The sequence below is a fragment of the Ammodytes marinus genome (genome assembly GCF_949987685.1).
Source record: "Ammodytes marinus genome assembly, chromosome: 20".
NCBI classification, from domain to species: Eukaryota; Metazoa; Chordata; class Actinopteri; order Uranoscopiformes; family Ammodytidae; genus Ammodytes; species Ammodytes marinus.
Window position 1 is genome coordinate 25,274,849 of NC_137224.1, and position 18,617 is coordinate 25,293,465.

Here is an 18,617-nt window from a genome sequence, read left to right on the forward strand (position 1 = left end):
ATGCAAACAAATTCACCAGAATGCAGGAAATGAAGTGATGAATCCTCAAAAATTTCTGGGGGGGGCACCCCCAGACCCCCCATTTAAAAGGTGTCCTAAACCAAGGTTTAATCATAACCTATACCCTTGAAATTCATTCATTATTTTGTTTAATTGTATCTATAGGCCTTTGTATAAGGATATACTTCCTAATTCTTATCACACTATATTAAATTAAAGTCTTAGGTTGTGCTTATCAATTGCTCATAATAACCAGTAGGCCTATTTCTGTGTTGGACATTACTGAACCTCTTCCCATTTACAGTGTGTTTAACAGGTCACTGTTTGTGACCAAACATAGGAAAATGCCACACAATATTTATATGAATGATTTTATCTGTATTGTCTGTAAATTACTAGAATATTTGAATAACTTGATATTTGCACTCAAGTTAGACTGATGATTGACATCTGATGGGAGTATCTCATATTAACACAGACAAATACCAAAGACTCACTGTTAACTAAGTACTTATTGCAGCCCTATTTGCATAGCTTTTGAGCCCCATGCTGGTGTATTAGTGCAGGTGTTTGTTGTGAGGCAGGTAATTATCAGGTCATGCTGCTGTTACTTATATCTGGAAATGTACAGCCAAATCCTGGCCCTGATATGCCTCAGCAATGTGACACACCTGCAGACTTTAAATCTAGGTCAGGCCTTGGTATCATACATCTTAATGTGCGGAGTTTAATCTCCAAATTGGACATGGTAAGGATTTGGGTTAATTCAACTGATGCTGATATTGTTGTTTTATCTGAAACTTGGTTAACTAAATCTGTTCATGATAAGGATATATGCATTGATGGATATAATGTTTTTCGAGCTGACCGCCCTAATAAGGGGGGTGGTGTTGCTATTTACACCAAACGAAAATTGAATGTTAATTTAGTGCTCACTGAATCCCTCAGTAAACAATATGAGCTCTTGGCCTTAAATTTTGAAGTTACGAAAGACCATCATATCATGATAGTTGGTTGTTACAGACCTCCATCTGCAATAGGTAATTCACTGTCCACACTGGTGAAAAGTCTGTCACAATTGCAGTATAATGAAATTGTTGTGGTTGGTGATCTTAACTGGGATTGGTTGACGCCAGTGTCTGATGCATTTAAAGCACAGTGTGATTCTTTAAATCTGACACAAATAATTACCTCCACCACCAGACCAAACCTAAAATGTCCTGAGAAATCCTCCCTTATTGATCTAATTTTAACTAATGTCCCTTTTAAATACTCTGCTACAGGTGTTTTCCCTAATGATGTAAGTGATCACTGTGTGATAGCAGCAATAAGAGACACTAAGATTGTTAAGTGTAAACCTCGTTTTGTTGAAAGGCGAAATTTGAAGATGTTTGTTGAGCAGGGTTTTCTATATGATCTATATCTATTTGACTGGAGCAGAATTGCCCTTATTGATGATGTTGAAATGGCTTGGTCATTTTTCCATGAGACCTTTCATGAAATTCTAAACAAACATGCTCCTATGCGGAAGTTTAGAGTTAAGGGTCGGGATAACCCCTGGTTCACAGCTGATCTTTCTGTCCTGCTTCATGAACGTAATGCGGCCTGGGCAAAGGCAAGGAAGTCAGGTACTGAGGCTGACTGGCTTCTCTTTCGTCAGCTGAGAAACAAATTTACTTCTCTATTCAGGAAAGCCAAATCTGAATATTATCTAACCATCACAACAGAAAATTTGAATGATCCGAGAAAATTCTGGAAAGCAATAAAATCATTATCTGCTTCTAAAAACTCATATGAATTACCCTCTTGTATAGTCAAAGACTCCATTATTGTTCATGACAAGGTTGAAATGTTAAACTGTTTTAATGAGCATTTTATTTCTTCTGGGTTTTTGTTCAATTCTGCCTCACATTCTGCAGTGAAATCTGTAAATGTGGGTAACAATGTTAGTGATGTACACCACATTTTTAATCTTACCCCGTTTACTGTTGCTGAGGTTCACAAAGCCTTAAAGCATTTGAACCCTAGAAAACCGTCTGGTCCGGATCACTTGGAACCAAGGTTTTTGAAATTAGCAGCAGACCTAATAGCAGAACCATTGACACATCTTTTTAATCTCTCATTGGCTTCAAACAAAATCCCTATGATCTGGAAGGCTGCTTATGTTCTACCCCTACTTAAAGGAGGGGATCCAAAAATTTTAAATAATTACAGACCACTTTCAAACCTCTCTGTGTTATCAAAAGTCATGGAATCCCTGGTTAGTGAGCAGGTTAAAGATTATGTCCATACTCATCAAATATTATCTGTACATCAATCAGGGTTCCGAAAAAATCATAGCACCACTACTGCTGCCATGAAAGTTTTAAATGACATCATAGAAGCTCTAGATAAAAAACAACATTGTGTATCTCTCTTTATTGATCTATCTAAAGCGTTTGATACTGTGGACCATCACATTCTGATACAGCAACTTATTAAGATTGGTTTCTCTGATCATACTGTGGGATGGTTTGTCAACTATCTCACTGACAGAACTCAGGCTACTCAGTTTGATGGATTTACTTCAGAGATGCTTACAGTGCGTAAGGGAGTTCCCCAGGGTTCAGTTCTGGGACCGCTATTATTTACTTTGTATATTAATAGCCTTGGACAAAATGTCCCAAATGCAGCTTTCCATTTCTATGCGGATGACAGTGTAATTTATTGTTGTGCATCCTCACTCAGTAAGGCTTTTGTTTATATGCAAAGTGCATTTGATCAAGTGCAGGCTCAGCTTTGTCAACTGAAGCTTGTTCTCAATGCTGATAAAACCAAACTTATGGTATTTTCAAATTCCAGAAAGATTGTGTTAAATCAGAACATATTAACTTCCCAAGGTAATGAAATTGAGGTTGTAACTACTTACAAATACTTGGGATTTATGATTGATGACCACATCTCGTTTAAAACTCACATACAAAACCTGGTGAAAAAACTGAAACTAAAGTTAGGTTTTTACTTTAGGAATAAGTCATGTTTCTCTCTCGAGGCCAGACGACGATTAGTCGAAGCTACCTTCTTGCCGGTTCTTGATTATGGCGATGTTTTATATATGAATGCATCTTCAAAATGCCTACAGTCTTTGGACACGGTCTACCACGGAGCACTGAGATTTGTTACTTCTTTTAAAACCCTCACGCACCACTGCTCTTTGTATGCTCGAGCTGGATGGTTTGCCCTGTCCACCCGCAGACTCCATCATTGGCATATCCTAATTTATAAAACCATCCTCGGGGTTCTTCCTACATACCTGCAGAAGTATGTAATTCAGAAAAGCACAGGAAAGTATCAGCTCCGCTCTGAGGACTTGTTTTTAATGACTGTGCCTAGAGTCCGTACTGAACTGGGGAAAAAGGCATTTAGTTATGCTGCTCCTTTTTCATGGAACCAGCTGCAAAATGCGCTAAAACTTAAGGAGCTGGTTTCTCTAAACATGTTCAAGTCCTTACTTAATGATGTTGAAGCTGGCTCTTCTGTCTGTACATGCTTTGTTTGATGATGTTCTGACTGTGACTCTGTTTTTATGTTCTCTGTTGTTTTTAAATGATTGTCTGTAACTAACTGTGCTGCTGCCTGTCTTGGCCAGGACTCTTTTGTAAAAGAGATTTTTAATCTCAATAAGACTTTCCTGGTTAAATAAAGGTTATAATAATAATAATAATGTAGTAATTATTCAGTAATAATAATCTTTAAAATTTTGTCTGACACCTTTTATGTTTAAATGTAAGGCTTCACTCGTGCTACAATACATTAAGTATTATGTTATTTAGTCAACATATCTAAATGTGGGGGCTTTCCCAAGTACATATTTATTTATATGGCTTTAATTAAATCGGCATACTGTATATACATCCGCCACAGGTTGCCACCCCTTACAATCTCCTGCCACCCTATTGCTACCCCATGCATATTTTTCTAGATCCGCCCCTGCATGGGTAACTTGCACATCTGTGAAGGCACCATTAATGCGTCCCACCATTAACCCTAACATGTCCATTCTTATTTAGGCACATTCTGCACTCACTTTCTTTTTGTAACACAGCGGTAAACATGCCCCTGTCCCAACTTTTTTTTAAACATGTTGCAATTTTGTAATTAAAAATGTGGTTATATACTTACAAAAACAATAAAGTGTATCAGTTTAAACAAATAAATATAATGTATTTGTACTGATATTTATTGAATACATGTCGAAAAGTATTAGGAAATTATCACATTCTGTTTTATTCACATTTTACATAACGTCTCAACCTTTTCGGAAAAGGGGTTGTGTTAATTAATTTTATAATATTAATAATTGAGCTGTGAACAAAACATAAACAGATAATGGACCCACCCCCCTTATTAAAACTTGAGGAATTAACACTTGCAAACTTAGGAATGAAGAGCCATGTATCTAAATATTACAGTATCTTAGTTACACATAGTGCAGAATCAACATTTGATAAACTAAACACTTGGAAAATAGAAATACAAGATATAGATGAGACAGACTGGAATACTGCGTGTTTAAAGGCACACAAACAAACTATAAATACTCGATTTAAGCTTCTTCAGTATACTGCAAATGACTGATGAGAACATACATTACTCCTGTCAAGCTCCATCATATGTCAGCTAATATTCCAGATGTGTGTTCTCAGTGTGTGGATCAGAAGGGAACTCTGTTCCATTGCTTGTGGGAGTGTTCAAGGATACAAGATTTCTTGAAGGAAGTTATAAAATGCTTGTCGGAAATATTTAAAATCGGGGTCCCTTTGGATCTAAAATTATGTGTGTTTGGAATGTATCCAAAATACTTTCCACATGCACACAGCAGGGAAGAGCAGACTGCTGGACTTTGGCCTTCTTCAGGGAATGTATTCAATTAAAATCAATGTAGTTATAGGATTGCAAGTGTTGCTTGCAAAATATCCTGCCCACTCATTTGTCATCACTTACCTCAGTTTGACAGTCTGCTTATTGTCATGATGTTTTATTCTTGAAACCCTTGCCTGATTTCTACATTTAAAGGACTAACAAATTGTGCCTACCAGGTTTCTACATCCTCATCTATGGTTGAGGAAAGTGAAGTGGTGTACACCAGCAGCCAAGCAGACAGCAGTGTTCAGTGGAATCCACTGGGAGGAGAAGCCTTGGAGAGAAAGGAGGATGAGGCCAGACAGCCACTGAAGCCTGTCACAGTGCGCTTTGTCCTGGAGGAGAGCAGTGGATACATGGAACCCATGTTACGCATCCTGGCCATCCTGCACACTGTCATCTCCTTCTTCTGCATTATTGGATACTACTGTCTCAAGGCAGGATATTGACTGTTGATTAATAGCAAAACAAATATTCAAAATGTGTTGTTTTTTAAATCTGTATTTAATTATTGTCATTAAAAACCTATAACCTATATCAGTACAGTGTGTGTGCTGAAAAGAAATCCAGTGTTAATACACAGCCTAGACTCTGTAAACGGGCTTGTTGCTTGCTACAGTGGGCCCCTTACCCTTTGTTTACATACCCATTTACATAGCCTAGGCTGTATTCAAACAAGAGGGCGCACACACAGTACGGACAGTACAGAATTGTAAGGAGATATTCTCTGATTTTGACAACAAGTGATTTTGGCAACAAGCGATCTCCAGAATTGCTGACTCATTCTTTGAAAAATGTAATAACATAATCACTCTCATATATGTGTGTTTCCTGTAGGTGCCACTGGTGATCTTTAAGCGTGAGAAGGAGGTGGCCCGCAAGTTGGAATTTGATGGTCTTTACATCACAGAGCAACCTTCTGAGGATGACATCAAAGGACAGTGGGACAGACTGGTAATCAACACACAGTGAGTACACCTTGTTTGTGTATAAACTGCAAATAAACTTGTAGTTACTGTTATATATTGTAAAACATCTGTTCAGAGGTGTTTGGGTGGTTCAACTCAATAGTCACCTCTTGGTCGAAGTTCCTTGTGCATTCCAACTAACAAAATGTTAGACTCCCTAAGCAATAAAAACACTCAATTCCCTCTGTTAACATAGAATACTAAGGACTTTTGATTGTGGTCTACTGCTGTAATCCTACGGTTTATGTGTGTTATTATGTTTGTTTTCTTGTTTTGCAATATGTTCTGATGTGTATACCACACATCAGAACATAATGCCGAGTCCTACCCTTATGTACAGAATGCAAATACCACAAACCCTGGTTGCGGGGCAAATAAAGATTCTATTATCTTCTATGTGATTTGTGATTACCATGACCATTACAAATGAATACATTCATAATAATAATAATAATAAAACATTTTCTTTGTGTAGTACTTTTCAAGATACTCAAATACACTTTTCATAAGACATAAAAATGACAAAATAATAAACCTTTATAGATGATATGACTCATGAGCCCTTTGTCATCTGTTTTCCAGATCTTTCCCCAACAACTACTGGGATAAGTTTGTGAAGAGGAAGGTAGGTGACACTGTGAATACAGCCCCCAGTCTACAAAAAACAAAGGACCATATCATACCACTGGGAGTCTACCGGGCATATAAATGCACCACATTTTTCATGAGGCTTTCTTAGCACCTACTGAAGGATTTTAGCCTACAGGAATTTTGAGGGGAAAAAAATCTTGGGTCTTAAAGATGACATGACATTGATGGAAATATAATGTGTTACTAAATGACCTGAATCTGATTTTCATTTGGGCACTGGTCAGTATAGGCAGGTGGCTATCATAGGAATATCAGATTTATTCCATAATTGTACAGTGCCAGTACAAGTGTATAATATTAGCAATATTATCATTATTGCAAGTGTCAAATGAATATGTAACGGCTGGGCTGGGAGGACGCAAGCGAGGAGACAGAACAGGTTTAAGATGTTAATATTAGAAGCAACTGGGGTTTTGGGCCGGGATCCGGAGTGGGCTGGCAAGCATGGGGGTTCAGGGGGATGTGCCAAGGGGAGAATCCTGCAGGGGCAGGCAAGAGCAGGCAGGCAGGGGGGTCCAGGGAGGGAGAGCTGGCTGGCGAGGGCTGGAGCTGGTGGCAGGAGTCAGACTGGGAGACTGTGGCAAAAAAAAGAACAGAATTAGCAACGAGCTAAATACAGGCAGAACTACAAATGATCTAGGTGGCTGGAGAGTAACTGACTGGGTAACAGAGTTTACAATCTGGCAGTGTCTGGACGGTTGAACTGGGTATATGTAGAGCAGTAGATTTGTAGATTGGTGGCAGCTGTGGATGCTGGTGCCTGGCTCCTACACACCTGACTCCAACCCTGCAATCAGACCAGGGGCCTGTTTCAGGTAGCTGGTTTTACATACTCTGGGTTTAACCCTGCGCTCTGAGTTGGTAAACTCAGAGCGCAGGGTTGATAAGCAACTCTGGGTTTTCGGTTTCAGAACAGTGGATCAGCGTTGGGTTAATCAACTCTGAGCGTGTTCACTCTGGGTGGAGCGTGTGCATAAAAGCCATCGTCAATGGATCGCTGATAACATGATTCACCATGGAAACAGAAGAAACAAATGATTGATCCTCCCACTTCTCCACTTCTCAAAAAAGAAAAAAAGAAATCTCCGCTCCTCCCACTAGAGTTAGAAATATTAACGAATGAGCTTATGGTAGCCTATGGAGAAGAATTAATGGGATATTGTCTCATAACTCTGATCTAATCTCCTCGGCAATTCAGAAAAAAACAGAGCAAACATTTTTTGTCAAGATAATCATTTCGCTTCCGTATGAGAAGCCATAGTCTATCTTAAAAAGTTACGCATATCAGCTGTAAAGTAATAAAGCTGGCGCGGCACAGCATTACTGACAGTGCCTAAAGCCTACTGTGCAGTAAACAGAACAGACTGTCGCTTCTTTTAAATGGGGAGTGAAATACATTAACGTCAAGACACATTAGGTGACAGTTTCCATTGAAGAGCCTGATTGATTTATTACCAGATCCATTTTCCTCAAGTGATCACAGTTTAAATTATTATATAATTTTTATATTCATATTAGGCTATTTAACGAGGCTTGTCTGTGACTTTAGGATCGCACAAGTGAACTACAACGATCGCGTGCAGCCGCAGCGTTACATGAATCCACCTGACATAAATCTGTTCAGTGGCACAGACGTTAAAAAACATACAATAGGCTACAAATAGGTTTATTAATCTGAATGTAGAGCATGTCACGATGTGTAAGGTGGCCGCCTATATGAACGGACCGAGGGCTGAGAACAAGGCTACTGATCAGATAAATGATTGGTCAAACGTAAAATCATCAGGAAATGATAAAAACATCCCGATGGAGATTTCTATAGAGTGATTTTGCTTCAAACTCTACAGGGACGCGTGTGACAGTGACACTCTTTCTTCAGTCGGAGCTGCAGCGTAAAGTGAAAACAAACTCAGGGTAGGTCTAACCACCTATCCAGCAGGTTAGACCCACGGCATATGTTGCCGCAGTAACTGACTCTCGGTTGCACTGAACCTGCTACCTGAAACGGAAAACCCAGAGTTTCCACCAACTCAGAGCGAACAAACTCTGGGTTGCCTCAAAACCAGCTACCTGAAACAGGCCCCAGACAAGGGAAAGGGGAGAACAACACAACAAAGGGCATGAGGCCCAGGCAGGATCGTAACAGAATATGCATCATTCTGATCAAGGAAAATGTATAACTGCAACCAGCCAAAGGTCCATCCTTAAGCATTCGAGAATTATACTATATTTGAAATCTTTCCTTAAGAGACCATTTTCACCAGGGTCAAATTAAAAGTAACATGATGTCTTTTTGTTACAATTGATATTTGAAAGTGGTGAGCAGTCCAAATTTTAATTGCTGCATTTGCAGATGGAACAGTGTCCTTTGAAAAACAACTTTTTTTTCCATAAACAATTTTAGTGAGTTTTAGTTATTTTTTCAAACAAACAAACATGAAACATGTATAACCTCCACCCACCCCACACCCCAAATAATCCTTGGACATTCTGAAGTGAAGAAAAAAAAAAACACAAAACATATTTTAAAAAAGTACAAGACAATGCAATACAGTGTTATTTTTTAAAAATTAGGGAGTGAACTTAACTTGTTGAAATATGAAATAAAGGTGAGCCATCTACAATCAAATTTGTGCAAACAACCTTTCAAAGAATATTTAATTTTCTCAAGTTTAAGAAAAAACATAACATCGCTCAACCAAGAAGAAAACAGGGGAGGCTTTAGAGATTTCCATTCAAAAAGTATTCTTCTCCGAGCCAGAAGAGTAGAAAAAGCAATAACATCTGCCTGCGGCCTAGAGTGGGCAGGAGGCACCAGGGGGACCCCAAAAATGGCTGTTAAAGGTCATGGCCGAAGATCCAGCTGCAGGACGTCAGACAGTGTTTTGAAGACAGAACACCAAAAATTGTTCAATCTTGGACATAGAAAAAACATATGACTGTGGTCAGCCGGGGCAAAGCCACACCGGTTGCAGCTATCGTCTACGTCAGGATAAATCTCTGCCAACATGGCTTTAGAAAAGTGGGTTCTATGGAATACCTTAAACTGTATGAGCCCAAGGCGAGCACAGGATGATGTTGAGCTCATTCTGTCGATTGCCTTAACCCACCAGTCATCTGTGAAATCCACATTTAAGAGCGCAGGGCTATGGATAGTGGCTTGATAGCTAGCGCAAATAAAAGCGGACTTAAGGGGCAGCCCTGTCGGGTCCCGCGTGATAATGGAAAATAATCAGACCGAGTGTCCCCAGTGCAAACACTTGCCTGGGGGTCAGTGTATAGAAGACGAATCCATGAGCTAAAGCGGTCACCAAAACCAAATTTTTTAAGAGCAGTAAATAAATACAGCCATTCTACTCGATCAAAGGCCTTTTCGGCATCCAGTGATATTACAACTTCAGGACTTTTGGGGTCGACTTATGCGAGTTTGGGGTCGAATAAATTATGTTCATTAATGTTCTGATGTTGAAGAAAGAATGACGCCCTTTAATGAATCCTGTCTGCTCCTTTGAGATGATATCCGGCATAACTGCCTCGAGACGAGTTGCTAGGACCTTCGCTAAGACCTTGACATCAACATTGAGGAGAGATAAAGGCCTGTAGGACCCGCAACAAGTAGGGTCTTTATCCTTCTTTAGTAGGAGAGAGATTGATGCCTGGGTCAGGGTAGGTGGTTGAGTACCCCGTTCGATTGACTCACTATATACAGCTAGAAGAAGTGGGGCTAGTTTGCTACTAAATTTCTTAAAGAACTCGGTGGGATAGCCATCAGGGCCAGGGGCTTTGTTACTTTGCATTGAATTTATTGCATCAACTATTTCCTGTAGCACCAATGGCGTATCTAGGTTGTGTCCAATTGCAGGGTCAATAGTGGGTACATTGAGATTATTAAAAAATCGGTCCATGGTGGTGTTGTCGGATTGGGAGTCCGATTGGTAAAGAGCTGAATAAAATGTTTTGAATGTTGCATTAATATCGGAAGGGGCAGACAGGAGAGCACCGAATGGGTCCTTAATTTGAGTAATGAGACGTGAGGAAGCTTGGCGCTTTAGCTTATGGGCGAGCAAACGACCACCCTTATCGCCATGTTCATAGTAATTACTGCGAGATTGCAAAAGCATACGTTCTGCCTGCCTAGTGGTAAGCAAATCAAACTCGGCCTGCAGACCCAAGCGCTCCTTGAACAGTTCAGGACTAGGGTTACTGGCATATTGGTGGTCTAAATTAAGGATTAGGTCCGTGAGTCGAGTCCGATCAGCTTTATATAATTTAGTTAAATTGGCAGAGTAAGCTATAATTTTACCTCTAAAGGTGCGAACACACTACACGCGTTACCCGCGTAAGAATTACGTGCGTAACGCAGCTAAAATGTTGCTTGATCATTTTGTGTCAAAAATGGTTCTACGCGCGTAACGTGCCTAGTCTCCCTCCCGATACTGTATTTCCCCTAATCAACCATGGCTGCGATCAGACCCGACACAACAGCGTGCATGTCCGCACAAAAACAACAACACGGCCAACAACTGTGCCAAAAGACAAACTGAACAGCACAAATAGCCTAGCATTAAAACAGCATTGCATATTCACGGCAGCTACATAAACACAGTTACAGCAGCATCGGTGCACGGCGGCACAACATAAAGCCAAGTAGCCAACATTACCCTACCTGGCTGTGACAGGGGACCGTGGCTGGCGTAGATCAACACCGGTGCTTCGCTGTACTTGTTGTGAAAGTCCCCCGGACATAGTCATCATGTTTGGGTTCATAATATGAGGCGCTAGCCGCCCGCACACAAGTTAACTAATGCTATACTGCGCTAACTTGTTTTATCGGCTAAAGCACAGCCGCACATATTCACTGAATTAACCAGGAAGTCCATTCTCCTGGTTTACTCTCCCCACGTCTTCTATTCCCGAGCTGCTGTCATACAGCACCGGGCCGCCTGCAATACATTTTCCTCCTCGGTGTCTCTTATCAGCCTCTGTGTACAGTACACTGTTCTCCTACCGTGCCAATGTATGTGACGTCGGTTCAAGCCCAAAGCTGATTGGCCAACGCGGCTAATCGTCACGCGTAGGAGCGTAAAAAGTAAAATTTTTGAACTCCGCGCGTAGCTGCGTATATATGCGGCTAAAATGTTGCTTTAGCGCGAGTGACGCATCTACGCGCCATGTACGCGCGTAAACCAATGGTTCCCTATGGAAAAATAGCCGATTTTATACGCGTCTGTAAGCGTGTAACGCGTATAGTGTGTTCGCACCTTAAGGTATGCCTTTAGAGACTCCCATAGTAGAGAGTAAGAGGTAGAATCATCTTTGTTAATAGAAACAAACTCGTCAATAGAGGAGGAAACATAATCACAGAAACCCTGGTTAGAGAGAAGCAGAGAGTCCAGTCTCCACAAAGGACGGGGTCTTGGATGAGATGTTAATAGCATGTCAAGAACCAAAGGGGGAGTGGTCGCTTATAACTATCGCCAAATATTCAGTGGAAACCACATTAGGAAGGAGACTAGCGTCCACAAAAAAATAATCAATTCTAGAATAGGAGCGATGTACCGGTGAAAAAAAAGAAAATTCTTTTGCATGTGGATTACGAAACCTCCATGGATCAGCGCATCCATTTTGTAACATAAAGTCTGCAAATGCCCTTGACATGGAAGAGGGATGAGCTAGTCTGGGGCTGGAGCGATCTAATTCGGGGGTTAATAACGCAGTTCAAATTAAAAATTAATCGATGCGTATTTAAAGCTGGGCGGCTGCTAAGTAATCGGTTTGCAAAGCCAGCATTATCAAAGTTGGGAGCATACACGTTAACCAGTAAAACAGGTGTCTGCTGTATGGTACCTGTTACAATCAAATACCTTCCATTGGGATCTGAGATTGAGCTAGTGGGAATGAATTGTGTTCTCTTATGGATCAATATAGCCACACCCCTAGCCTTAGAGTTAAAGGTAGAGTGGAAGACCTGGCTTACCCAAGATTTGCGCAATCTGACATGATCAGTATTGCGCATATGCGTCTCCTGTATGAAAGCTATATCCGTTTTTAAATGTTTAAGGTGTGACAAAATTCTGGATCTTTTAATCGGATGACCCAAGCCTTTGACATTCCATGACAGAAACCTAATAGAGTTTACTGAGTTATTAGACATCATTAGGGTAAGTGTGTAGACAGTGACCTACAAGATAATACAGTGATATGAATAGACCAAACATAGAAAGATGATAAAAACACACATTGCATGCAGATGTAAACAAGATAGAATAACACCAAGGATAACCCACCTCCCACCCCCCAAACCCTATATCTTCATCCCCAAACGACGAAGACTGCATGTTGAATGTAGCTTTAAACTCCCGTAGCATCTTGACAGAAAAAGAAAACACTAACTTCCTGACCTGTGCTAGTTCCCACATAGGTCTTGTACAATTCACCCCATAACAGCCTAGTAACACTATGAACAATCCAGCAAACTGTCAAAATGACAACGCACTAAACAAAAATACCATGCTCACCCAGCAGATTCAAAATACAAACAAAAATAAAGGCGTGAGTTAGACAAGCTGTCCAAATGGCAAAAAAACAAAACAGACACGCTTATCCAGCCGTTTTGAAATAGAGATACAAATAAACAAATCGAGTGAATTAGACAATACGTCAAAATGACAAGCAACAAAAATGTCACGCTCACCCGGCTGATTTACTCATTTTAAAAAGGGAGAAAAAAATGCGTGTAGTATCATCAGTCTGAAAGATTGGCTGGGGATATGAAAAGAGCATATGTCCACATTTGTATACTCACAGCAGGCAATCGTATTTACTACGGACTCACACCCAATGTAGAGATGTAGTTAGATGCTTCAGAGACGGACCGCAACCACCTTCTCTCGCCGCTCTGGAGAGTAATGCGCAGCTTCGCAGGGAAAAGGAGAGAGGGTCGGAGACCGCGCTGATAAAGCTCAGCCATGACCCGCTTGTATTCAGCCCGCTGCTTCACAACCTCCGCGCTGTAATCCTCGTAGAACCGGTGCTTGTGGCCGTGGTATTCCAGCTCGCCTTGTTTACGTGCCTCTCATGATCAAGTCTTTAGTCTGGTATCGGTGGAAGCGGATGATGACAGGACGTGGTCTCTCACGCGGGCCCGGTTTGGGTGCCAAAGTGCGATGAGCTCTGTCCAACTCCGGGGGAGAAGGGAGAGTTTGATTACCAAAAACCTCGACGAGAAGCTCGGAGAAAAAGGCGGTGGGGCGTGCGCCCTCAAGTGACTCTGGTAAGCCCACAATACGAACGTTCTGTCTCCTACTTCTCCCTTCCAAATCCGATAGTTCAGATTTCAGTGACTTGTTATCTTCCTGCAGTGAGGAGCACGTAGCCTCAAGTTGCTCCAGGCGTCTGCAAACAGCTTCTGCATTCTCCTCGAGATCGGTTATACGTTTCCCCTGGCCTGAGACCACGGCCTGGATATTGTCTAGCTTAGTGTCCATGCTGGCGAACGATGACTTGAACTCAGCGGCTATGGCTGCTCTATGCTGCTCAAGCAAATCCGGAATGGAAGCCGTTGAGCTAGCACTAACATCAATGCTAACGCTGTCCGAGGACATATCAGACTCTGCCGAATCTCTTTTTGCGTTTTTCTTTCCTTTAGTAATTTTTCCGAATCAGTGTTAGTGTTACCGGCAATACAAGCACAAAAAAAAAATCGATGAAAATAGGGTTTAATCAGTTAAGTCTGAAATAGTTAGTGGGAGCTAGAAAGTGGTCGCACCTACTCCATGCTCTGTAACCCGGAAGTCCTTGAAAAACAACTTTTGCGTTATTTCCAAGAAAAAGAAAAAAACGTCTTAACCTCATAATGTGCATACAAATATAAACCACATATATACAGTGGAGGAAATAAGTATTTGATCCCTCACTGATTTTGTAAGTTTGCCCACTTACAATGAAATGAGCGGTCTATAATTTTAATGCTAGGTTTATTTTAACAGTGATAGACAGAATATCAACAAAACAAATCCAGAAAATCACATAAAAAAAAGATAGAAATTATTTAGCATTTCATTGAGTGAAATAAGTATTTGATCCCCTATCAAAACATTGCTTAGTGCTTGGTGGAGAAACCCTTCTTGGCAAGTACAGAGGTCAGACGTGTCTTGTAGTTGATGACCAGGTTTGCACACATCTCAGGAGGAATATTTGGACCAATCCTCTTTGCAGATCCTCTGATAATCTTTAAGGTTTCGAGGCTGTCGCTTGAGCTTCAGTTCCCTCCACAGATCTATTGTATTAAGGTCCGGAGACTGGCTAGGCCACTCCATGACCTTAATGTGCTTCTTCTTGAGCCACTCCTTTGTTGCCTTTGCTGTATTTTTAGGGTCATTGACGTGCTGGAAGACTCATCCACGACCCATTTTTACGGACCTGGCTGAGAGAAAGTGGTTGTCACCAGTGATGCCGGTAACGTGTTACTTAGTAACGCGTTACCGGCATCGGACCTCTTTTTTCAGTAACGAGTAATCTAACGCGTTACTATCTCCAAACCAGTAATCAGATTTAAGTTACTCATCAAAGTCACTGTGCGTTACTTTTTCATTTTCCTTAGTAAAACATTTTACATAACTGCACAAATGACTGCGATTGCGATTTAATGTAAATAAATGTACGTGCATGTGTCTAAAACGCTCCAACTGCTCCAACCGCTCCTCTCGTCTTTTTGGTAGCGCCCCTCGTCTCTGACATGCAGTGTGTTTGTGTGTGCCTGTGTGTGTCTGTGTGTGTGTGTGTGCAGCAGCATTACGGCCGAGTCTAAGCTGAACTGTGGCGCAAAACAAACGTTTTCCCCCCATGAAATATAGCGTCTGCTATGGGGATACTTAGGACTCGGGTACGGTGACGTTGAAGAGATAGAAGTGTTTAAAACTTGGAAACTTATAGACTAGAGTCATGTGGTGACCGGTGGCCGCACACACCCAGTCTATCAAAACATCGCAGAGAAAAGTCAAATGAATGCATGAGAGTGAAGGGCCAAGCACGTTAAGTTTAAAGACACTGCTACTGTCTTTGCACTTTGGAGGAATGCATTTATTTTCAGGGGGGGAAAACGTTTTTTTTATTAAATGTTTTAAACCATAATTTTTATTATTTTGAAAACAATATGCCTATAGGCTACTAGCCTACAAGCTTTATTGTATATAGTTTCAATGATTCTTAATATGTGCATGTTTTAAATTGAGAAATATGGGTTTCAAAACCTGTAAAGTAACGTTTAAAGTAACTTGTAATCTAACTTAGTTACTTTTAACATCAAGTAATCAGTAAAGTAACAAAGTTACTATTTTGATGAGTAACTAGTAATCAGTAATCGGATTGCTTTTTCAAAGTAACTGTGGCAACACTGGTTGTCACCCAGTATTTCATGGTACAAGGCCCCATCCATAGTTCCCTCGATGCAGTGAAGTCCACCTGTCCCCTTAGAAGAGAAACACCCCCAAAGCATAATGCTTCAACCTCCCTGCTTGACTGTGGGGATGGTGTTCTTGGAGTCATAGTCAGAATTCCTCTTCTTCCAAGCATGGCGAGTCACTATGATACTAAAGAACTTGATTTTGTTCTAATTTTACCACATCACCTTCTCCCAAGCATTCTCTGAGTCGTTCAGGTGTTCATTGGCAAACATCAGACGGTTCTGTACATGTCCCTTCTTGAGAAGGGGGACCTTACGGGCACTACAGGATTTCAATCCATTACGGCATAGTGTGTTACCAATGGTTTTCTTGGTGACTGTGGTCCCAGCTGCCTTGGGATCATAAACAAGCTCCTCCCTTGTAGAACTGGGCTGATCCCTCACCTTTCTCATGATCATTGATACCCCACAAGGTGAGATCTTGCATGGAGCCCCAGACCGAGGGAGATTGATGGTCATTTTATGTTTCTTTCATTTTCGAATAATCGCACCAACAGCTGTCTCCTTCTCACCCAGCTTCTCGCCAATGGTCTTGTGGTATATTTTCCGGCCTTGCAGGTCTACAATCTTGTCCCTGATATCCTTAGACAGCTCTTTGGTCTTGCCCATGATGGAGATGTTGGAGTTTGATTTATTGACTCTGTGGACAAGTGTCTTTTATACAGGTAACAAGTTGAGACAGGTGTGTTTTATACAGGAAACTAGTTGAGATTAGGAATATTTTTTTAAAGCACGAGGATTAATCAATGGGAGCCAGAATTATTTATGGTTGGTAGGGGATCAAATACTTATTTCACTCAATGAAATGCTAAATCATTTTTATATTTTTTTAATGTGATTTTCTGGATTTTCTTTTTGATATTCTGTCTATCATTGTTAAAATAAACCTAGCATTACAATTATAGACCGCTCATTTCATTGTAAGTGGGCAAACTTACAAAATCGGTGAGGGATCAAATACTTATTTCCTCCACTGTAGGTAGAGTATGTGAACAACTTGAATTTCAAGTCTAAAACCAAAGAGAAAAAATACTTAGGAAACGTTTTTCTCCTTTTTGTAATAATAATGTTATAATAATTCCGTATATACTTATGGTAGGAGTACGCCGTACCAGAAGTCTCTGCACTTTAATATTTACAGAATTTTGAAAGTCTACTGGCCAGTTCCCAAATAAAAATATTCAGCTCATTTAGTGGCCTAAAAACAGTATATTGCCAATCAGAGGACAGGAGAGGGGAATGGACCAATCAGAGGAGATGAGAAGAGAGGAGAGGGAACAGACCTGCAGGGGCCAAAATTTATATTTAGTCTGTTTGTGTATGGTTTTATTTTGAAAGGTTGCTCACACTGTTTTGGTTCATGTCACATCCGTTTGATTGACACATGGGTGGGGTTTAATCTATATACCTGGGCACTGGGATCGGCGGGAGTAGAGACAAAGGGGGTTGGTGGCGCTCCTGATTATATTTTACAGTTTGCTGTCGTTAACGTTGTCATCACTTTATCTTTTATTTATTTGTTTTCATTACCCTATATATGTTTTCATTCATCAGTTGTTAGTCCGTCTTCAGTTAAAGGCCTACTTCACCGGTTTGAATATGAAGGTGTATTGAATTCTGAGATCCTATGTAGTATAAATGTGCAAAAAAAAAAAAAATCAGTTCATCTTAGCCTGAGAAAAGGCAGAAAGAGTGTTTTTTTTAACCCTATATTAATCTTACTGTGACATCACAGTAAGATAAATATAGGGTTAAAAAAAAAAATTACTTTGTAAATATTACTGTGATGTCACAGTAGGAGAAATCACAGTAATATTTACAAAGTAAGGTTTTTTTTTAACCCTATATTTATCTTACTGTGATGTCACAGTAAGATTAATATAGGGTTAAAAAAAACACTCTTTCGGCCTTTTCTCAGGCTAGGATGAACCAATTTCAATTTTTTTTGCACATTTATACTACATAGGATCTCAGAATTCAATACACCTTCATATTCAAACCGGTGAAGTAGGCCTTTAATATATTCCCAAACTATACTCACCACTGGACTTCATTTGAATGAAGCGTAACTGCCCGGAGCCCAGGTAAGCCTTTTAGCGGCCTTTATAGGAAAGCTGTCGCTACATCTAGTGAACAGAAACAATCCATAAACACCACGGCATGGACAGGATTCTACGTTGCTCTTACCACTTGGATCTCAAGGTTTTTGACTGAACAAGCTTTACAACATTGGACTCTTTTCCGCAAAGATGAATGGACAAGAGACACACAATTGACTGCAGCAGTGGTGTAACGCGCGACTGACAGCAGCACATCACAGCCATCAGAAACGGTTTGTTTGTTGATGCTTATGTGTACCGCGTGGTGAGCTGTGGCCGCCGTGCTGTGCTGTTGTGTTGAAATCTCACCTGCCATTCCTTCCTACCAGAATCAGGAATATCTGATATGCAGGATGAAATTAAACCAACTGAATGTGTCAAATATTACCAAGAGAAGTCACAAATCACAAGATCTCAAGATTTTTCAGCACCTCATCTGCATGCCTCAAGGCGGAGGCTGAAATGGCTGCTCTAATTGTGAAACAACAAATGCTTGAAGATAAACATGCAATAGAAGAACAAGAGGAGCAGCTT

The 18,617-nt window shown here is 40.6% G+C and overlaps 1 protein-coding gene across 1 annotated transcript in view; it reads left to right on the forward strand.

The window, feature by feature from the left end:
* Positions 1–18,617, forward strand: part of ryr2a (ryanodine receptor 2a (cardiac)) — a gene marked incomplete at both ends in the record, with an annotated part of 671,945 nt that overhangs the window by 612,441 nt on the left and 40,887 nt on the right. The window contains 3 exons of the mRNA XM_080049015.1: positions 5,079–5,339; positions 5,740–5,870; positions 6,453–6,495. Of these exons, the coding sequence (XP_079905141.1) occupies positions 5,079–5,339; positions 5,740–5,870; positions 6,453–6,495 (435 nt within the window). The remainder of the gene's footprint in view (positions 1–5,078; positions 5,340–5,739; positions 5,871–6,452; positions 6,496–18,617) is intronic.